At 39.6% G+C, this 23,382-nt stretch overlaps 1 protein-coding gene across 1 annotated transcript; it reads right to left on the bottom strand.

Moving 5' to 3' along the window:
- Positions 1-3,202: 3,202 nt before the first annotated feature.
- On the bottom strand, positions 3,203-3,524 carry LOC309821714 (PHD finger-like domain-containing protein 5A; the record flags this gene model as incomplete). Its single annotated transcript, XM_082653213.1, has 1 exon — positions 3,203-3,524. The coding sequence occupies exon 1, from the start codon at positions 3,515-3,517 to the stop codon at positions 3,203-3,205; it is 315 nt and encodes a 104-aa protein (XP_082509339.1). The 5' UTR covers positions 3,518-3,524.
- Positions 3,525-23,382: the final 19,858 nt, after the last annotated feature.

Genomic DNA, 23,382 nt, shown 5'->3' on the forward strand with positions numbered 1-23,382 from the left:
TTAACTCCTGCTTCACTCCATTCTGAACATGTTATAATGTTCTAGAACATTTCCAAATTTTAAAAAATGCTTCTTATTGAAAACAGAGTTCAATAAGTTGATTCCAGGCGGTGAGGAGAATCTTTTACCTGTAAAATAAAACTTACATTCAGATACTCCTTCCACAAGCCAAATAGTTTTCCATACAAGGAAATGTATACTAGGTATGTTCATGCTGTGTCTTTAGTTTCAATACAATGAAACAGACTTAAAAATTTTTTTGAACTACATTTGTCAAATGTCCAGTTAAACTATTGCACTGTCAATATTTCAGTCTGCAAGTATGTATCAATTAAATGTCTTAACATGCCCTGGGTTATAGAAAAACATGTTTTCTTGTTTAATTTTATGAAAACATCTACCACAGTGCCTGTCATATGATAGATGCCTATTAAACATTTTCTGGACTTCCATACCTGTTAAATTTGTTGACTACCCACTGAAAAATAAAAGGTCTTCAGAAATTAATTATTAAGCAAGACTTAGGCCTTTTAGGCAAATGAAGATGAAGAAATGTTCAAATCATAATCTTAAAGTAAATACGTTATCTGTCACTTACTCTTAGGCACAATTGATATTTAGTTAGTATTGGATGTAAAATATCAATTATACCAGTTGGTGTATAGCCACAGTTCTGAGTACCTACCCCTTTCTCTGCCCTCTGCATCCTGGACCTTCCTACAATCCAGCAATAAAAAATTACAGCCTGGCACGGTAGGGGGTTTTCATGGAGTCCATTCTGACTGACAGATGTCTGGGATATACTGAGTATATCTTGACTATCACCCTCTTCATTTACCAGGTGATATTTGCTTAGGGAATGCAAATAAATTTCAATAGTAGCTGGATACAGATTTTATTAGCATGCAAATTAGTTTTTTGGGGGACTGGGGGGAATAGAATTAGCATTTCCCAAGCTCTTTTTCACTGAAATATTGTTAGTCTACTTGAAAAATGCTGGATTGAGCAGTTACATCTATTCTTTGGTATAGGACTTTTCAGAGCCTTTAATATTTGACTTTACATTTTAACTCTCTAGGATTTAAGGATTACTTGACTATGAAACCTTTTTTTCCCCATGGGACACCAATTAATGTCAATTGATATAATGTGCATTAAAACTAAATATTTAGGATAGCCCTTACTGCTTCTCATATATGTGTGTGTGTGTATATATATATATATATAAAAATTAGCATTATTCACTCTTTGTTTTTTTTAATTTATTTTTTAAATTTATTAATTTTTGACTGCATTGGGTCTTCGTTGCTGTGCACAGGCTTTCTTTAGTTGCGGTGAGCGTGGGCTACTCTTCGTTGCAGTGCGCGGGCTTCTCATTGCGGTGGCTTCTCTTGTTGCAGAGCACGGGCTCTAGGTACACGGGCTTCAATAGTTGTGGCTCGCGGGCTCTAGAGCGCAGGCTTAGTAGTTGTGGTGCATGGGCTTAGTTGCGCCGCAGCATGAGGGATCTTCCTGGACCAGGGCTTGAACCCATGTCCCCTGCACTGGCAGGTGGATTCTTAACCACTGTGCCACCAGGGAAGCCCGACTCTTTTTGAATTATCAATTTTATGGCAAGGCAGAAGAAAAGTTAATGTTGATTAAGGCAAAGAAAAGTTAGAGTTGACTATTGTAGTCAAGGTAGGCTAGGTCAAGCTGTGGGAACACCCAATCCCCAAATCCTAGTTGGTTTAACACACAACAGTGGCTCATGCAAAGGCTGCTGTGGTTCGAGACACTGTCCTTCAAGTAGTGACCCAGTGAAGTGGCCGCTTTTTTCTTACGTTGGGGAGCTGATGGAATGTTTGGTGAGACTTCCTGTCTCTGCTGAAGCTGTAGAGCAAAAATCAGTATTATGTAGTTTAGTATGTTGATTGTCCTTCATTTTAATTTTGGTAAATACATAAATAACAAGCTATGTGTTTTTACCTTCCTCCAAAAGCACTTTTCCCATTCTGCAAATTAGCCATGGGAAAGTATGAACTGGCTTTGCTTAGTTCATTCTTAGAGTGTCTATTCTTTTTACCATTACATGTTCAGGTTTTTAAATATTCAATTGATGCTGTAGACACACAGAGTTGAGAGTCTGGTTATTAGATTTCTTGCTTTTTGGCATCTTGCTTACATATCAGTATTGTTCCTTTCAATGTTACTTATTCTTTGTGACTGGTTAATTTATGTGTAGATACTTAAACAAGAACTCTACATTTTTTTCCTAAACATCACAAGTGCTTTCTCTTACCATGATTATTTTCCTTTTTGCATGAATCCCAATACCTTTATTCTGAATCGCAAATTCCTGGGTGACTAAAATTCCTAGAGTGAAAATTAAATTGGGAAGGGGCTGACTACCAGAAAATAAACACCTGCTTTATTAATACAATAGCAACAGAAAGGGTTTCCAATTTTTTTTTTTTTTTTTTTTTGCTGTACACGGGCCTCTCACTGCTGTGGCCTCTCCCGTTGCGGAGCACAGGCTCCGAACACGCAGCCTCAGCGGCCATGGCTCACGGGCCCAGCCGCTCCGCGGCACGTGGGATCTTCCTGGACCGGGGAACGAACCCGTGTCCCCTGTATTGGCAGGCGGACTCTCAACCATTGCGCCACCAGGGAAGCCCTAAGGGTTTCCAATTTTTAGAAGAAAAATAACATGAACCAGCACCACCTGGTGGGTGTTGCAAGATGAAATGCCCACATTTATTGTTCTGAGAGCCCACTACCACCCTGCAGATGTTTCATCAAGGACAACTGCCATCAGAGCTGCTGCAAGAACGTGCTTCTCACTGCAGCTAGCTTCACAGTCAGCTCCTCAAACAGAAGACTGAAATGATATATCATTCCTGTTTTAGAAGCTTTTGGTGTACAGAACTTCTCGATGTGGTTAACACAGTCTTGCTTCTTGAATTTAAGGAACGCCATGAACCAACCTATCAATTTTTCTGTGATACAGTCTGCCAGAGTGCTCTGCGAAGAATCTTTTTTTTCCATTCCTACCATGTCTGGGTGAGAAGAGAGGAAAGGGTGGAAAGTTGCCAGTGTACCAATAGGCAATTCAGGTGATGCTCTGTGCTCCACTTCCTTTCTGTAGGCATTTCTTTTGGCAGCTGCAGCAGATTGATTCGGGGAGAAAGAGGCAGCCCACCAATCACCTCTTCTTTAAGTCCTATTTTTTGCGTTCATAGAAGAGATCTGTCTTAGAGCTCCCAAAACTGACAATCTTTGGGCAACCATCTCTGTCTTTCTCCTGGATGGTGCACTCCTTACAAAAATAGGCATCTGAAACTCTGGGGCCTCCACGGGTCACACAGCGTCCCTGGTAAGAGCCATAGTTACATTCATCACACATGTGCACCAGAGTGCAGGGACACACGTAGGAGTCACAGATCACACACTTGACATCCCATCTTTCACACAGTCTTCCAATGGCAACACCAGCCTGCTTGCGGCAAAAGATCAAGTCCGGGTGATGTTTAGCCATAGCTCCCTCTATGCCACCCCATGATTATTTTCTAAAAGACACTCACCAAGTGAGAAATCTTCCCTGATTTTGTCACAGCTGACAGTCTCTGTTGAAGAAAGATTCTCATCTTTGTTATCAAGGGAATAGTGCAAAGGATATGAACACTGATAGAACTTCATAAGAGCAGCTGAACTTGGTATCTTGTGATGCCTAGTCTAAATCCATGGTTACTAATTTTTCAGTTTTGTGAGTAGCACATTCACTCACAGTTCTTCACATGTTAATAAAGCCTCTAGTATTACCTCCTGCCTCTCCCTGCGTGTGAACACTTTATTGGAAGGAAAGGAGCTAACCTTAAGCTGGTGTAGGCCAAGTTCTTGGCTGAGGCCCCTATAACAAGACAGATTAACAAGATAAAAGCATACAAATGTATCTAATATAACTTTTACATGACACAAGAGCCTTAATAAGGAAACAAAGACCTGAAGAAGCGATTAAACCAGAGTGTTTTCACGCTAGGTTTGATGAAGTGTGGAGAGTCGTGGAAAAATGCGATAGGATATAGAGTATGAGCTAAGGGTAGTACACGGGAAAAGAGCAAGGCCTGTTCAGATTCCTTTCAGCATCCTTCCACCTTGGAAATAAGGATGTTCCTTTCCTCCCTGCATAGGGAGGGCCCCTCTCCCATAAGGGTTTTGTGACCTACTTCAGGGAAAGTTCAGAAAGTCCTTCCTGCATGTGACATTTCTTAAATTTTTTTCAGTTTATGCCAAGGTGCCATATCTTGGGGTAGGTTATCCTGAACACCATCAATGTTGTGAGTACACATCTAGGAAACTCATTAGCTTCAATTGTACTTGATACTTTCCTTCTTGGGTTTCCTTACTCATCCTTCCGAAGTTCTCCCAGCAGGTATGGCCTTCTCCAATTTAAGAAATTCATAATGAATAAGTAGCAGATATAGTAAGCTGCAAATGGTAATATTTTCTCCTAGCCTTGTGAATTCAATGCTTTGAGAACATAATTTTCCCTACAAAAAAGTTGGAGATGGGATTTAGAGTCTTTAGCCTCTTGTATCTTTAAAATTAAAGATTAAAAAAAATTTAAATTAAATTAAAAAGCAATATATTTTCATTGTAAAAATATTAGAAATGACAGATAAAGAGAATAAGGAAAAAATCCATCTTTAACTGCCACCACTCTCCTACACAAAAATAATTACTATCATCATATCTGTGTATATTTTTATGACCTTTTCTCTATAGGTGTAAATATGCCTATATAAATAATTTCTCAAGGTTGCAGTAATAGTATAGACACAATTTCATGTTTTCTTTTACATTTTATAAACTCTCTTCCATGTTTTTTACATAATATTAATAGTTATTATTTTAGTGGCTAAGACCATTATTTGAAATTGAGTTATTGTTAGAAGAAATGGATTCTTTGAGAAACATGTCCCCTTCTATCCTTTTAGTTTGAGCAAGGTTCTGGAGTATATAGGACATTTTCCTCACCACCCTGGGCATGTGCTCACCCATTTCTTTATTCCCCTTTAACTTAATACTAGACGTAATTTTTCAATCAGGCATATGAATAATATTAGAAATTTATTTGGAAAGAAATAATAAATGAAAGAAGTATTCTCTGAGGAGGATCTTTTTGGATAGGGTTGAAGACAGGGTTTTTCATTTTATCTGCCATTGGCTTCCAAATGAAAATAGAAGGAATGGCAGCTGTATTTTAGCTACAGAATTGCGCATATATGTGTGTCTGAGGAACTTGACAAAATAGCTTAGAAAATGATCATCAGTGCCTTGAACAGATTCATCACAACGTGTGTACTTATTTAAGCATATTCTTGGGTACTGTGCATTCACATGGCCTGATTTGTAATATATGCCATTTTTTCCCCTGAGTTTGCATATCAGAGATGATGCCTTTTTTTTTTCTCCCAGTACTGCTGCTTCTGCCTCTACCTGGGATTATGCAGATTCTGGTTTAAACCTCTTTATTCTTTTCTGCAAGAGCACAGCATGATGGGCTTCATTTCTGAGAGTAAATGATAATGGATTTCAGCTTTCACCAGTGACATTTGGAGACTACAAGACTTTAATAATATGTGTGCCACACAATGAAAATGGTCACCCTGTTCCAAGGATGTGAAAATGTAAATAAAATAGCAGTGCTGTAAATATGTAGTGGCTAAATCTTAAAATGAAGGTGGGGGTCCTAATTATTTTAATGGAACCAATTTTATGATTTTTCAAGTGGGATGTAAAGGACAATCTTATCTATAGTGGGTACTTGGGATAATCAAGGGAAAGCTCTTAGAAAGGGTTTAATTTATTCTGTCAGATATTCAAGGCTATAAAACATTTCAACAAATCAAAGCCATCATTTGAGAAATAATAAAGACTAAAAGCCAACATCAGACACCACAAACTTGGGTCCTTCCTGCCCCGTTTTATGTTAAATAAAGCGTGCTTATCATCGATTAGCATTTATTTCTGTCTCACTGGGTATACAGTGCTTTTTGATGGTCTGGATCCCAGACCCAATTTCTTGTCTAAAACAACTGAGTGTCCATCTTTTGCTGATAAACACAATGTGTGAAGGTCGTAAAGAGAGAGTTTTGATAAATTTTTCAGACCTGGGCTTCATGGCTGCATCTGCAGAGGGAGAAGGGGCAAGGGTATCTGAAAAGAGCAGGGGTATTTCTCTAAAGAGCAATGACCTTGAGAGATAAGATCACTGAGACCTCAAATCCCAGTTTTGGATCTTGAGGTGAAGAAACCTTTGCCTCATTTCTGAATTTCCATTTTCCTTATTCCCATTTACTGCTAGCAGAGACTGGCAATCAGTTTCCTACCTTTACGAAAACCCAATTTATTGGGCTTCTCACGCCCACGCTACCTCTTCTGTAAGGGAAAGAGGAGGATTTGCTGCTCCAAATGCCTGGGGAGGACCTTTCCTCATTTCCTATTCCTGAATCATCTGGGCCTTTGCAGTTGAGTATTGACTGGTGACAGTGACACCTCCACCTTGGTGTAATATGTCTTTCAAGTGAGAAGCCTTTCCTGGTCAATACTGAATCAATTTGCTCTGGCAGTCTAATTGAATGCCTCCCTCAGACAAATGGGTCACTGGGGGAAAGGGTAAAACCTTGATATGCAGATCTCAGTCGAAGCCTCAGAGAAGGCCGTTTTAAAAATATATATTCCTCTTGAGAAGCAGCCTATGTAACAAAAACAGTGCTAGTTATTTGCACAGCAAAATGGACATAAATCAATGTATTTACATCTTTCTTTTTGTTGGACTACTATCTTACTTTAACTTGATCCCAGGAGAGAGAGTGAGATGGACAGACAAACAGACAGACAGAAACAGAGAGGAGAGAGACCAAAGCTCTAGCATGACCCCTAGGATGAGAAACTTCTTGCCTTAAAATTTGGGGTATGTTGATCTCTTTTTTAGAATTCACACCATTTCCATATAGCAAATTACATTGATGTTTAAATTGTTTGATATCCTTAATATTAATAAAATACAGCTTCTTCCTAAGATGATTGTGTTTTTTTCTCAGTGTTCCTTTGGGGGTTTATAAGAAGAAAGGGACAGGTGAGTGCCCAGCATTGTGTTAGCTTGTTTCTAAAAACTGTCTTAGTCCTTACTCCAGCCCTATGAGAAGAGTAATCCCTGATTTACAGAGAAGGAAACTCACTCAGAGAGCTTGGTAACTTGCCCAAGGTCATTTAGTTACTTGTCAGTATGAACCAAACTCTGGTATCTCCAAGACCAGTGCTTCTTTTCCCATAGGGTTGGATTTTGAATCACTTTTTAAAAATAATATCTTGGGGACCATTGTTATCTGATTCATCTTTTTACCTACCTGGTGTGAAAATGTGTACATACTTTGTATGTTAGTTTCCTGTTGCTGCTGTAACTAATGGCCAAAAACTTAGTGGCTTTAAACAAATTTATTATTTTTCAGTTCTGGAGGTCAGAGTCCAAAAATGGATCTTACTGGGCTAAAATCAAGGTGCTGGCAGGCTTGCGATCCTATCTGGAGGCTGTAGGGGAGAAGCTGCTTTCCACCTTTTCCAGCTTCTAGAAGTTGCCCTCACTTCTTGGCTCATGGCCCCTTCCTTCCTCTTCAAAGCCAGCAATGGTCGGTTGAGTCTTTCTCACGTTGTATCAGTCTGACTCCTGCTTTTGTCATTGCTGTGATTACGTTGGGTCCAACCGTCCAACCGGATAATTCAGGATAATCTTCACAGGTCAACTGATTAACAACCTTAATGCCATCAGCAGCCTTACTTCCCCCTTGCTATGTAGCCTGACATAGTCATAGTCAGGGGAGTAGAACATGGACATCTTTGGGGGACCATGATTCTGCCCACTGTATGTTATGAAATCTTTTAACAGAATAACACAGTAGTTAGAGATCCAGGATTTGAAGTCAGATTGCCTGAGTTCAAGTCCTAGCCCACTGCTTTCTCACTGTGTGGTCTGGGGCAAATCAATTACATTCTCTGTGCCTTGGCATTCTCATCTATCAAATGGGAATAACAATTTGTGGTAGAGATTGAGATAATGTATACAGAATGTTCAGCATTACTAGCACATGGCATACAGTAGATGTCCAATAATTCCTGGCCGTTATTGTTTATGAAACAGTACATGGGTGCATGGTGCATTGTGCTGCACAAAAGGTTTCACAGATATTATTTTGTTAGATTTTCCACTGCTCTGGCACTTACTGTTTTTTTTTTTTAAACATCTTTTTTGGAGTATAATTTCTTTACAATGGTGTGTTAATTTCTGCTTTATAACAAAGTGAATCAGTTATAAATATACATATGTTCCCATATCTCTTCCCTCTTGGGTCTCCTTCCCTCCCACCCTCCCTATCCCACCCCTCTAGGTGGTAACAAAGCACGGAGCTGATCTCCCTGTGCTATGCGGCTGCTTCCCACTAGCTATCTACGTTACGTTTGGTAGTGTATATATGTCCATGCCACTCTCTCACTGTGTCACAGCTTGCCCTTCCCCCTCCCCATATTCTCAAGCCCATTCTCTAGTAGGTCTGTGTCTTTATTCCCGTCTTACCCCTAGGTTCTTCATGACCTTTTTTTTTTTTTCTTAGATTCCATATGTATGTGTTAGCATACGGTATTTCTTTTTCTGAGTTACTTCACTCTGTATGACAGACTCTAGGTCTATCCACCTCAGTACAAATAACTCAATTTCGTTTGTCTTTATGGCTGAGTAATATTCCATTGTATAGATGTGCCACATCTTCTTTATCCATTCATCTGTTGATGGACAGTTAGGTTGCTTCCATGTCCTGGTTATTGTAAATAGAGCTGCAATGAACATTTTGGTACATGATTCTTTTTGAATTATGGTTTTCTCAGGTTATATGCCCAGTAGTGGGATTGCTAGGTCATATGGTAGTACTATTTGTAGATTTTTAAGGAACCTCCATACTGTTCTCCACAGTGGCTGTATGAATTTACATTCCCACCAACAGTGCAAGAGGGTTCCCTTTTCTCCACACCCTCTCCAGCATTTATTGTTTCTAGATTTTTTGATGATGGCCATTCTGACTGGTGTGAGATGATATCTCATTGTAGTTTTGATTTGCATTTCTCTAATGATTAATGACGTTGAGCATTGTTTCATGTGTTTGTTGGCACTCTGTATATCTTCTTTGGAGAAATGTCTATTTAGGTCTTCTGCCCATTTTTCGATTGGGTTGTTTGTTTTCTTGATATTGAGCTGCATGAGCTGCTTGTAAATTTTGGAGGTTAATCCTTTGTCAGTTGCTTCATTTGCAAATATTTTCTCCCATTCTGAGGGTTGTCTTTTGGTCTTGTTTATGGTTTCCTTTGCTGTGCAAAAGCTTTGAAGTTTCATTAGGTCCCATTTGTTTATTTTTGTTTTTATTTCCATTTCTCTAGGAGGTGGGTCAGAAAGGATCTTGCTGTGATTTATGTCATAGAGTGTTCTGCCTATGTTTTCCTCTAAGAGTTTTATAGTTTCTGGCCTTACATTTAGGTCTTTAATCCATTTTGAGTTTATTTTTGTGTATGGTGTTAGGGAGTGTTCTAATTTCATACTTTTATATGTACCTGTCCAGTTTTCCCAGAACCACTTATTGAAGAGGCTATCTTTTCTCCACTGTATGTTCTTGCCTCCTTTATCAAAGATAAGGTGACCATATGTGCGTTGGTTTATCTCTGGGCTTTCTATCCTGTTCCGTTGATCTATATTTCAGTTTTTGTGCCAGTACCATACTGTCTTGATTACTGTAGCTTTGTAGTATAGGCTGAAGTCAGGGAGCCTGATTCCTCCAGCTCTGTTTTTTGTTCTCAAGATTGCTTTGGCTATTCGGGGTCGTTTGTGTTTCCATACAAGTTGTGAAATTTTTTGTTCTAGTTCTGTGAAAAATGCCAGTGGTAGTTTGATAGGAATTGCATTGAATCTGTAGATTGCTTTGGGTAGTATAGTCATTTTCCCAATGTTGATTCTTCCAATCCAAGAACATGGTATATCTTTCCATCTATTTGTATCGTCTTTAATTTCTTTCATCAGTGTCTTATAATTTTCTGCATACAGGTCTTTTGTCTTCTTAGGTAGGTTTATTCCTAGGGCACTTACTATTAATACATTTGTAGTTTATTGTGAAGTTATTTTTAATCCAAGTTGAAATTGTAAAAAAAAAAAGTGGCTTAAAATTAAAGGGAATTTAGGGGGAAATCTACTTTTTAAAACTTCATTTTAGTTTTTTAATACTTCTAAGTCTTTACCTACACACATTCAACAGTTTTTTATGAGCTTCTAGAAAGTAGAGACAGTGTTTTTTTCATTCTCTAGGCACTGGCTTGAACATAATTAGCATGTAATGAATGCAGATAAATGCCTGAAGGAATACAAAGAGGCTGAAATGGCCAGAGGTGAGGGCATAGGCTGGAAAGTGCTGAGGCTTTTGCATTCTCTCACTTTTTTTGCTGCATTGAAAGTCCCGCTAGTGGGTCCCTTGACCTTGATGTGTTTAAACTTTTCAACTCATTGAGGACATAGCAACTTACTAAGAGCTGCCTTGATCGAATAATTGAATTTGCCTTTAGCCATGTGCAGGTAACAGAAAACTGGTCTCAAATTGTCTAAAACAATGAGGCATTTATCAGCTCATGTAACTGAGAACTCACAGAGGTACGTCAGGCTTCAGGTCAGGCTGGAGCCAGTGGTTCATAGAGTCCATCATTTTGTTGCTTCCTTCCTCTTCTCTGTTTTCATTATACCTTGTGTGGTTTGCCACAAGATGGCTGCTAGCAGCTTCTGGCGGCTCTATGCTTCCTTGCTTATGTCCTGCAGGGGTAGACAGCACAACTTTCAGTAGCAGTCACAAGAGAGCAAAGAACTATGTTTCTTAGAAGCCTCCAAGAAGGAGTTCTCCATATCTCATTGGCTGGGGTGGAATCTCACCTTCTTGTGACATCCCTGAAGCAATCACAGTGGCCAAGGGAGAGCAATGTGTTGATCAGTTTATACCAATTAGAGGTCACCAAGCACCACTGTATATGTGTGTGTGTGTGTGTTCAGCTTTTTCCTAAAAAGTTGCCAGATGAAATATAGGATAGAAAAAGTACTCAAGCTGCACAGGGGAGAGGAGGATTCTGAGCAGCCAAACCCAGCAAAAATGGAAACAACTCAGCACATTTGAGGGTGTAAAAGAAGAAATTCTTCTCCTAGGTAATGAAACCTGGCTGAGTTGGGGTCCTAGTCTCTTATACCATTACAAGCAGGTCTCTTGAGTCATCCTTCTTGCTTATCATCTTGTTGATTTATGGAGCATTTCTTAAAGCTTTTGAGTTTTCCTGTTAGAGTGTAAGTGCTTCATTATTCATTTGCAAGGATTTATCCGACAACTACTCATGAGAGCTGCTCTTCTAAGCACTGGGGAATTCAGAAGTGAACAAAACATAGCCCCAAACTTTAAGGATCTTACCACCAATAGGAGAATAGAGCCCCCAAGCTTCAGGATCCTTGGTTAGCTTCAAGGGTAAAACCTTGCTAGAGTCTCAGTCTGACTATAATTGGGTCAAGAAAGCTGTTTGTACAGGAGCATGAAGAACCCACTCACTTATCTCAAAGGGAGCGATTTAGGGAAGAACTCAAGTATTGTGGATGAAAGGTGGACAGTCAGTAACAGAGACAGACGCAGTTTAAACTTCTCATACTAAAGTCATAAACATAGGGTGGCTGGGAGCGGGACGGGATGATTGAGACTGGGATGCAGAGAGAGGTGGAAGCCTGAAATGCATTCCATGGGGGCCTGGTGTGAACTGAATTGAAAGTGGTTTGAAACCATGCAGTTACATCACAGTTCATGACCTCTATTGGGAGGTCCTAGAGAGGAACCTAGGATAGAATCTGTCAATTAAAATCCTATTTTCTCTCCAAGAAGTAGGCCCTCTGGGTCATCCTGTGAGCTTCCACTGATGATGAACTTCACGTTTTAACTGCTTTCTCTCTAAGTAACTACCTCCCTACCGTGAAAGGTGTGGATCCCTTGGTGCATACAAAACTTACTTTAAGCAATGAATCGACTTTCTGCAGATCAGTTCAGGAAAGCCCACAGGGCAGGATCTAGCTGGGGGCAAGGACTAGGGTTTAATCAGATTGCTTAGACCGTATCCACTCAAGTGGTTGCCATTTTTTCTCAATTTTGTAATGTTTCAGTGCTAGAAGAACAGAGGAAGCCTAAATATATTGAAACACATTTATTAAATTTAACACATTACATTCAAAGAAAAATAAGATGACCCACATGAATGGTATTTTAGTAGTTATTATACATATGACAGTTAGTCATAGTGGAATTTTTTGCCAGTTATTCTAATTAGTATTATTTTGACATAGCCAGACCAGTTTTGGGTGTTCTCTTTGCTTTGTTAGTTTTCCAATATCCATAAATAGCATTAACGTTTGTTGGGATCCTTGAAGGGAGCCCATTAAATAAAACCCTTTGTCCTGCCTGAGTGCTAAGAAAAGTAAGAATTAAGACAACAGAGTAAAACAGATGAGAGCTCATCTTTAGTTACTCATAAAGGCTCAGTTGGAGGATATATTTAATCCTACTTTCCCACCTGGTCATGGGCTGTGCTGAACCATGGCCGACTCTCTGTGGGTGGGGCAGGGATGGAGGAGAAGGGTTGTCAGGGCATGACTTGGGGCTGCCCTGGAGGAACACAAAGGAAGCAAGAGGTATAAAGGAAGAGCTGAACTGAGCACATCCAGTTTATTCCTTCAAATTTATCAATCAGATAGGTTACTCCCAGAGAGGTCATGGGTGTTACACTGAATGAGTTCCCTTCATCAGGAGTAGAGAAGAAGTATTCCCTTTAACTTTGTAAACAGTTTTTCTAGATGTTTTGTACAGTTTAATCCTCTCTTTATGTACTGACTCAACCATACTGTCATCCAAAGACAAGATCTTGGATTTAAAACAGCCATAGTATTTCCTTTATCCTCTATCATCCTTCCTTCTACCCCATTCCTCCTCCTCTTACACTAAATCTGGCCCCGGAGCTCAGGCTTCTGGAGGTCCTCTTCTATATTTATTTAAATTACGTATATTAAATCCCATTCAGGAGGTTCATAGCTTTTCATGTGCCAGTCATTTTATATACGTTATCCCATTTAATCCACAACAAACCTGGGGAATAGGATTTATTCTCATTTCTAGATGCAGAAACTATCTCTCAGAGAGGGTAATTCATCCAAGGTTAAAGAGATAGTAAGCAGTGAAAACAGGATTCATGTCCCTTCACTTCAGAGCCTGAGTCCCTTCACTCCAAAGCCAAGCACTTTGTTCTAGTCTTGGCAGTAGTGAGAATGGGCGTGAGTCTGAGATGAAATGCATCTGCATGAAATGAGCAAGGTCACATGGGTCTTTGGTAGAGGTGGGTACAGGAAAGAGCATAGTTGGACATGGAGCTCTCTGAAAAGGTGGAGGGAAGGTGAGAGAAAAGTAATTTGCATTTTTAATATAGGCATCTGTCCTCCTAACCCTACTCTACGTGGAGAGAAGTTAGAAGCTGGGCAGGCTACAGAGTTAACTTTTCTAACTTTCCTGTGTGCTGTAGGACTTGGACTTGGGAAAGTCTTGATTTGGCTTTGGGTGGCAGCCCTGGGGCAGTGATGTTCAGGTGTGTCAACAGTTGAGTTCAGTAGTTTTTTGACCTACTTTTCTTAGACAGGGATCTGTTTTCCACTGCTGGCCTCCAAAGGCCTCTTCTCTCCTAGGACACCTCTTCCCTACCCACCTCCCTTTCCTCAGGCCAGGAAGCTGGCGGGAGAGGAGTGCGTTGCAGCCTGCAGTGCTAAGAACTCTTATGGTCCATGGTTAATAGGGCTTCTCTGTTGTTGATGGAGGAGAGAGAAAAGAAAGTGTGTATTCTATTTTCCTTTCTTGGGGAGTGGATAGCTGTGCCCTTGAATGACTGTTTTTGAGGACCTATGGTTTCCTGACCATCTTTGTTTCTGGAACAGAATGTTTTCCTTTACTTTCTTCTGGGTTGATAATGCCATAAAACTTGTCTTACTTTTTTCTCTGGGAGTGCTGTGTGTGCCACACCGCCCCTGTCACCACTAAACTAAATATTAAGACAATCAGTCATTCAGATCCCATCTGCCTATAGCAGTGCACTAGGAATAGTCACCAGGTTGACTGTAGCATGTGAACAGAATTTGCTTTTTGATTCAACAGAAGCTTTCAGGTGTTATAGCTCAGGGATAATGTGCTGGTATATTTATAATAACTAGTTTTCTTCTTTCCCACTTATGTGGATACCTGATTAGAATAATAAACATCTCACCCACAATTATGGGCAAGATCCTAAGCTTGTGGTGTGACAATGACTAAATACTTGCCTGAGACTTATGAAGTCCAGTGGTAATTTACTGGTCTGTTATATACTATGGGCCTGAGTTACATCATGAAATTCTTAATTACAGAGGGGTGGCAAAAGGAGATTTTAGAACATTATTGATAGTGTTTCTGAAATACTTGGGATTTCCCAAAGCAGGATCTTATTGCTTGATCTCTGGTCCATTTGTACTTCTACGGTCCATTGGCCTTTGTAGATTTATTCATTTTTTCTGTTTATACTAAAAAGTAAAATAAATAAAATAAAGCACTAAAAATCCATTTTCTTCATTTCCACACCGCCCAAAGAGACTACACAGTAAGTACTCTAGAAACTTATCTTGATTTTAAATTCTATCAGTAAACGTGAGAAAGAAAAAGAAAACCATCTTTGACTGATTTCTTTCATTCTGCATCCAACTCCTTTACAAACAAACTGGAAACTCTGACAGGATTCTATTCCACTGATTTTTTTTCTTGGTTGGGGTGATGAGGGAGCCCATCAGTCATTTCTTTAAAATTGTATCTTTGAGATATCTGTGTTGTTCATGAAGTACTTACGAGTTTTGTCCTTGAACTGATTCCCAAGCAGGAACTCACTCACAGACTCCAGTAGAAGTATGCAACCCACGTGTCCTTGAGTTTGGCAGGACCACTGGAAAAGCGTTCACATGTTATTATGTACAGTATATCTTTTATAAGGCACCTTAGTGCCACGTCATAGATTGAAATGGGCAAGGTGATTCTGGTCAAGAACATATAGATTGTTGCTAGCTGGGGCTGGAGACGTTTGGTATACGTTTAGCTTGAAGTTTCCCTATCACCAAAGAATAGTTTGACTCAATTTTCTTTGTATAATTGCGGTGAGAAAAAGTTGGGGGGAAATTCTTTAACTTTCCAGACAGTCCCCTTATCATCTTTCCTGTTAAGAATAGCTCATATTTCTTGAGAGCTAACTATGCGCTGGCCCTTGCACTAAATGCGTGGGTACACTGGTAAATGTTAAACAATCAGCTCTCAATAATAAAAAAAAAAGTTCTAATTTGTAGCATCTGCCTGTTTCTGTGGTGTAAATACTCCCACCACGACCAGTGCCAGGCCATATGTGTGATGTCACTGTAGGGAGACTTGGGAAGAGATGCTGCCCAAAGGCTCTTGTGAGCAGAAAGGAGTCAAGTCCAGCACAGCCCCGGCTAAATGTTTTACAAAATGTGCTAACTCTCACAAGTCTATGATTTGGGTACTGTAACAGCCTCGTTTCAAAGATGAGAACACTGAAGACCTGAGGGGTGAATTAACTTACCCACGTTACACAGCTAGCATGTAGGACAGCTAGGATGTGCACATAGCAACACGGCTCCAGAACTTGTGCTCTTAACCACAGTGCTGTATCACCTGCAGTCTTTGTGGTGGTTTCGCCTTCAGTTCAGGAATTTCGTGGAAGTACTGTTTAGGAATATGAGGTGGCTGAGTGTGAAACCTATAAAGTAGAAAATATTTGTATTAATCTATACATTCATACCTGTGTAAGTTCACCTCTGTAAAATTACTTTAGGTAGTGGTTATGAGGGGCCATCATTTGGGGGCTAGTTAGTGCTCTCCTGGGGAAAAGCTTCTAAAAGTAGGTAAAAACCATCTCAAGACAGAGCGTATGAGTAGAAAGGTCGAGGATGGGGAGATCCTGTGGATGGATGGTGACGACAGGAAGTAAGGTTCTGTGAGCAGAGACAAACAGCCCAGGCTCCTGGCTGTGAGTCAAATGCCACCAAACTGGAGCAGCTTCATGGAGCACTTCTACTGGATTTCCTAGAGGAATGCTTCTGCTTGTCTGCTCACCGGCCAGTGAGCTTCAGAGAGCAGCTTGGCCTCAACATACCATAAGTGAGGGTGTCTCCATTATCTGAGCCATGAACTCTAAGAAAAGCTAATATGCTCCCGTAGTTACCCCTCTTTGGCTCCTTGATGACGCAGTTTACTTCTATGGGTGTAGTTATGTGAGTAGGATTTTTTTTTTTTTTTTTTTTTTTTTAGAGGAGCCTGAAAGAAACACTCTTTCTGTGCTCACAAGACTTCTGACACCAGATAGTTTTGTTTTTTTTTTTCCCCGCACCATGCAGTTCTCCAATTTTCAGCAGACACCAACTGGGTATCCTACAGTTTCACTCAATTTTGACACTAACTGCCCGGAATTAGCTAAAGACAGGCTAAGGACTCAGTCCCACAAGACTGTCCCCAACTTTGGTTGCGACTAACTGGCTGTAAATTGGGGGCTCCCACAACCCCCTCCTCAGGTTTGATAGTTTGCTAGAGCAGCTCATGGAACTCAGGAAAGTGTTTTACTTATTATTACTGGCTTATTATTAAGGATACAGCTCATGAGCAGCCAAGTGGAATAGATGGTTGGGCGAGGTATGGGGTGGGGTTACATGGAGCCTCTACAGCCCCTTTGGATGCACCACCCTCCCTGCACCTGTATGCGTCCACAGACCTGGCAGCACTCCAGACTCCTGCCTTTAGAATTTTTATGTAGGTGCATTATGTAGGCACGACTGATTAAATCATTGGCCATTGATGATTAACTCAGTCTTCAGTCTCTCTTTCCTCCCTGAAGGTTGGGGACTGGAGCTGAAAATCCCAAACCTCGAATCTCCTTGTTGGTTCCTGTTGGTTCCATCCTCCAAGAGTCACCTCATTAGCAGAAACTCAGGTACGGCTGAAAAGAACTTGTTACGAATAACAAAATACACTCCTCTCAGTGCTATCACTCAGGACATTCCAAGCGTTTTCAGAGGTCTGTGCCAGGAATGGGAGATGAAGACCAAGCAGTGTTTCTTATTATATCACAACATCACAGAGCCTTTTCTCTGATTTAGGCAAAAGGGTCTGTAAAAAAGAAAATTATTACCAATCATAATTACTGTTTTTGACATTCAAAGTCCATACAATCACGCTGGTAAAATCCAGGTGTCCCTCAAGGGAATTTGTTTCCTGGTCACCTCTGGCTTCTAGTTCTGTTTGTAAATCAGCCCCTCACTGTTTCACATGTGCTGTCCCACTATTGGCTGAACTCTAGTTTTCTTCCATTTTCTTGGTTTTCTGTTTCTCAGATTTTCTTTACTGGCTCAGCTACTCTTAAAAGTCCTCCTATTTCATTGTGTGGTTTTCTCTACCTACCACCTTCAAAGTCAGCTCCAGGCCTCTCTCTGTAAACTAAAGACCCATTAGTATACTCTGAAAAGCTTGGGCCTTTCTTCCTTCTGTAGTCATCTTTAATAGCGAAGAAACAGTGCAGAACAGATCCTCACGGATATGAAATATGCACCCATGTATGCCCCCATCCCCTACCCTCCACCCCCCCTGAGTAACATTTAATTTGATTTTCCGTTTTCACATGGAACAAATATAATTCTAGAATTTGCTCAAATGCAGTTTGGTTGTAGAATAAGTAGTCACGATATGGCAGATAAAATCATTGCTTAGTGTGATTGTCTAACTACACAATCTGTTCTGTCCCTCAGAGGCTCAGTCTCATTTGTGTTTTCTTATCTCAATATTGGTTTTATCCTTTAAATCAATTCATTAGCATAAAGGTAGGTTTGCTAGAATATAGATTATAGAATTGTCTGGCAAGAAGCAGTGTATCCAGGTATGTTTGGGGGGTGGGTTCCTCTTGTGAACAGGCCGAAGCCCACTCGGATATGCTTTGGGGTAGATATCAGTAGCCCCTACTAGTCAGAAGGGCATGATGATTAGACACCTCTCCCCTCCAGCACACACAGACTCTTGATGCCAGGTTATAATGAATTATACTGAATTCTTCCCCACATGAAGATGCTTATGAGCAAGCACGGCCGTACAAATTGTTCTGCAGGTAGATGAAGCTCCAGTTCTCTCCTTTTTGGTCACCTGAAAGGTTTACCTTTCTTACCTTTTGCAGGAAAGGTTTACCTGAGGCAAGTGTGGCACTATTGCAGTGTCAGGATTCAGTGAACTGTGGGGAAACCAAAAGTCCTCTGACCCACTGGCTGGGCACAGGATGTTTAGAGATTAGGTGGCAACTACAGGACTTATTATATTACTCTACTCTTTTCATGTGTATCTAGGTGAGTGTCCCAAATCATCTGTTCCGAATAATTCTAATTTCACCAATGGTGACCCATTTCTAGCATCTGTTTTGCTAATTAACAAGCCATTAATTTCACCAATGAAAACCCTTTTCAATACTTGTTAAGCCAGTTGTCAAAACCTCTGGTGTTGATCAGGGATAAGAATAGCTGAAGGCTTGTAGAAGTTGCCTCTGATTAAATGGTACCAGGCTGACTACCCCTGGAGTATGAGTTTCTAATTAGGGCAACTGTAGTTAGACTGTAGTTTAAACTAACAGTGATACAATACCATGCTGTAAACAAATAGGACTTGTGAGGGGAATATCTCTTGTCCCAAGATGTTCAAGTATTTTGAATGTTCTTTCTAATCACTGGGCATCCTTACTCCTCCCTTCCAAAGAATGTCTCCTAGACTACAAAGAAAAGTGACAACTTTACTTTCTCAGTGGTTCAAACAAAGAAGAGCAGAGTGCACTGTTGTAAATAACACGAATGGAGACAGTCTGGTTTGATAGAAATACATTTGCAGCCATTGTAATGGATGAAATTGTAGAACTTTCTAAAGGGATAGTTATCTACTTTTCTGGCATGTAAACTTGGTCTCCTTCAAGTATGTAGTAAAAGAGATACTAGAAAAATGCAGAAAATAAATCCCCAGAAACCTCGATGTGGTTCCTTGTTTCTCATTTTTTTGTGGTAAATACTGCTCACAATTTGCAGACCAAATAAATGCATAGCAACTTGAAACTCTGACCACCATTTGTCTGTTTTTTTCTTGGTAATTTTGTGTGCCAGTTCAGACAAACTGATGACTTGTCCCATTGAGGACAAAAAGACAAATAAAGGGAATAGATGATAAACCTTCCTAACCAACCTGAAAAAGAAAATATTCATGGAAACTAGGATTCTTAATTAGCCAAGGGCCATGAGAAACAAGTTTATGAAAGGCCACTTGAAAATTAGGATTGCAAACACATCTGAATTTTTACATTGTTCAAGGTAGATAGAAAATTAATTTCCCTACGTAGTATCTCTAGCAACTCAATGATAAAAAACCTTATGTCAAGCTCTTTGGGAGGATTTGGATATGAGTTAGTGATTTTGTTGATACTTGTGTCCTAGAGAACAGGGTTCAAATTATGATGTACATTATTTTAAAGACAGATGTGAATGAATGGGTTACTATCGATCATGGTGGACTGCTTATTCTTGGAATAATTCTACACTTTGTAGATGCCACATCTTTGAATATATTTCCTCTAGCCTGTACTGTTTTATTCTTGTTCTCACCCTGACCTCTCCAATCTGAACTATATAATTTTGTTTTACATCTTTATTGGAGTATAATTGCTTTACAGTGGTGTGTTAGTTTCTGCTTTATAATAAAGTGAATCAGTTATACATATACATATGTTCCCATATCTCTTCCCTCTTGCGTCTCCTTCCCTCCCACCCTCCCTATCCCACCCCTCCAGGCGGTCACAAAGCACGAGCTGATCTCCCTGTGCTATGCGGCTGCTTCCCACTAGCTATCTACCTTACGTTGGGTAGTGTATATATGTCCATGCCTCTCTCTCGCTTTGTCACATCTTATTCTTCCCCCTCCCCATATCCTCAAGTCCATTCTCTAGTAGGTCTGTGTCTTTATTCCAGTCTTACCCCTAGGTCTTCATGACATTTTTTTTTTCTTAAATTCCATATACGTGTGTTAGAATACGGTATTTGTCTTTTTGTTTCTGACTTCACTCTGTATGACAGACTCCAGGTCTATCCAGCTCATACAAACAGCTCAATTTCGTTTGTCTTTATGGCTGAGTAATATTGCATTGTATATATGTGCCACATCTTCTTTATCCATTCATCTGATGATGGACACTTAGGTTGTTTCCATCTCCGGGCTATCATAAATAGAGCTGCAATGAACATTTTGGTACATGACTCTTTTTGAATTATGGTTTTCTCAGGGTATATGCCCAGTAGTGGGATTACTAGGTCATATGGTAGTACTATTTGTAGATTTTTAAGGAACCTCCATACTGTTCTCCACAGTGGCTGTATCAATTTACATTCCCACCAACAGTGCAGGAGGGTTCCATTTTCTCCACACCCTCTCCAGCATTTATTGTTTCTAGATATTCTGATGATGGCCATTCTGACTGGTGTGAGATGATATCTCATTGTAGTTTTGATTTGCATTTCTCTAATGATTAGTGATGTTGAGGATTCTTTCATGTGTTTGTTGGCAGTTTGCATATCTTCTTTGGGGAAATGTCTATTCAATTCTTCTGCCCATTTTTGGATTGGGTTGTTTGTTTTTTTGTTATTAAGCTGCATGAGCTGCTTATAAATTTTGGAGATTAATCCATTGTCAGCTGCTGCATTTGCAAATATTTTCTCCCATTCTGAGGGTTGTCTTTTGGTCTTGTTTATGGTTTCCTTTGCTGTGCAAAAGCTTTGAAGTTTCATTAGGTCCCATTTGTTTATTTTTGTTTTTATTTCCATTTCTCTAGGAGGTGTGTCAAAAAGGATCTTGCTGTGATTTATGTCATAGAGTGTTCTGCCTATGTTTTCCTCTAAGAGTTTGATAGTTTCTGGGCTTACATTTAGGTCTTTAATCCATTTTGAGCTTATTTTTGTGTATGGTGTTAGGGAGTGATCTCATCTCATACTTTTACATATACCTGTCCAGTTTTCCCAGCACCACTTATTGAAGAGGCTGTCCTTTCTCACTGTACATTCCTGCCTCCTTTATCAAAGATAAGATGACCATATGTGCGTGGGTTTATCTCTGGGCTTTCTATCCTGTTCCACTGATCTATCTTTCTGTTTTTGTGCCAGTACCATACTGTCTTGATTACTGTAGCTTTGTAGTATAGTCTGAAGTCAGGGAGTCTGATTCCTCCAGCTCCGTTTTTCGTTCTCAAGATTGCTTTGGCTATTCGGGGTCTTTTGTGTTTCCATACAAAATTGTGAAATATCTTGTTCTACTTCTGTGAAAAATGCCAGTGATAGGTATTGCATTGAATCTGTAGATTGCTTTGGGTAGTATAGTCATTTTCACAATGTTGATTCTTCCAAACCAAGAACATGGTATATCTCTCCATCTTTTTGTGTCATCTTTAATTTCTTTCATCAGTGTCTTATAATTTTCTGCATACAGGTCTTTTGTCTCCTTAGGTAGGTTTATTCCTAGATATTTTATTCTTTTCGTTGCAATGGTAAATGAGAGTGTTTTCTTGATTTCACTTTCAGATTGTTCATCATTAGTGTATAGGAATGCCAGAGATTTCTGTGCATTAATTTTGTATCCTGCTACTTTACCAAATTCATTGATTAGCTCTAGTAGTTTTCTGGTAGCATCTTTAGGATTCTCTATGTAGAGTATCATGTCATCTGCAAATAGTAACAGCTTTACTTCTTCTTTTCCGATTTGGATTCCTTTTATTTCCTTTTCTTCTCTGGTTGCTGTGGCTCAAACTTCCAAAACGATGTTGAATAAGAGTGGTGAGAGTCGGCAACCTTGTCTTCTTCCTGATATTAGTGGAAATGCTTTCAGTTCTTCACGATTGAGGACGAAGTTGGCTGGGGTTTGTCATATATGGCCTTTATTATGTTGAGGAAAGTTCCCTCTATGCCTACTTTCTGCATGGTTTTTATCATACATGGGTGTTGAATTTTGTTGAAAGCTTTCTCTGCATCTATTGAGATGATCATATGGTTTTTCTCCTTCAATTTGTTAATATGTTTTATCACATTGATTGATTTGTGTATATTGAAGAATCCTTGCATTCCTGGAATAAACCCCACTTGATCATGGTGTATGATCCGTTTAATGTGCTGTTGGATTCTGTTTGCTAGTATTTTGTTGAGGATTTTTGCATCTATGTTCATCAGTGATAATGGCCTGTAGTTTTCTTTCTTTGTGACATCCTTGTCTGGTTTTGTTATCAGGGTGATGGTGGCCTCATAGAATGAGTTTGGGAGTGTTCCTCCCTCTGCTATATTTTGGAAGAGTTTGAGAAGGATAGGTGTTAGCTCTTCTCTAAATGTTTGATAGAATTCGCCTGTGAAAACATCTGGTCCTGGGCTTTTGTTTGTTGGAAGAGTTTTAATCACCATTTCAATTTCAGTGCTTGTGATTGGTCTGTTCATATTTTCTATTTCTTCCTGATTCAGTCTTGGCAGGTTGTGCATTTCTAAGAATTTGTCTATTTCTTCCAGGTTGTCCATTTTATTGGCATAGAGTTGCTTGTAGTAATCTCTCATGATCTTTTGTATTTCTGCAGTGTCAGTTGTTACTTCTTTTTCACTTCTAATTCTATTGATTTGAGTCTTCTCCCTTTATTTTTTTGATGAGTCTGGCTAATGGTTTATCAATTTTATTTTCTCAAAGAACCAGCTTTTAGCTTTATTGATCTTTGCTGTCGTTTCCTTCACTTCTTTTTCATTTATTTGTGATCTGATTTTTATGATTTCTTTCCTTCTTCTAACTTTGGTGTTTTTTTGTTCTTCTTTCTCTAATTGCTTTAGGTGCAAGGTTAGGTTGTTTACTCGAGATGTTTCCTGTTTCTTAAGGTAGGATTGTATTGCTATAAACTTCCCTCTTAGAACTGCTTTTGCTGCATCCCATAGATTTTGGGTCATCGTGTCTCCATTGTCATTTGTTTCTAGGCATTTTTTTATTTCCTCTTTGATTTCTTCAGTGATCACTTCGTTATTCAGTAGTGTATTGTTTAGCCTCCATGTGTTTGTATTTTTTACAGATCTTTTCCTGTAATTGATATCTAGTCTCATAGTGTTGTGGTCGGAAAAGATACTTGATACAATTTCAATTTTCT

Source organism: Grampus griseus (genome assembly GCF_964374135.1).
Source record: "Grampus griseus genome assembly, chromosome: 4".
NCBI lineage: Eukaryota > Metazoa > Chordata > Mammalia > Artiodactyla > Delphinidae > Grampus > Grampus griseus.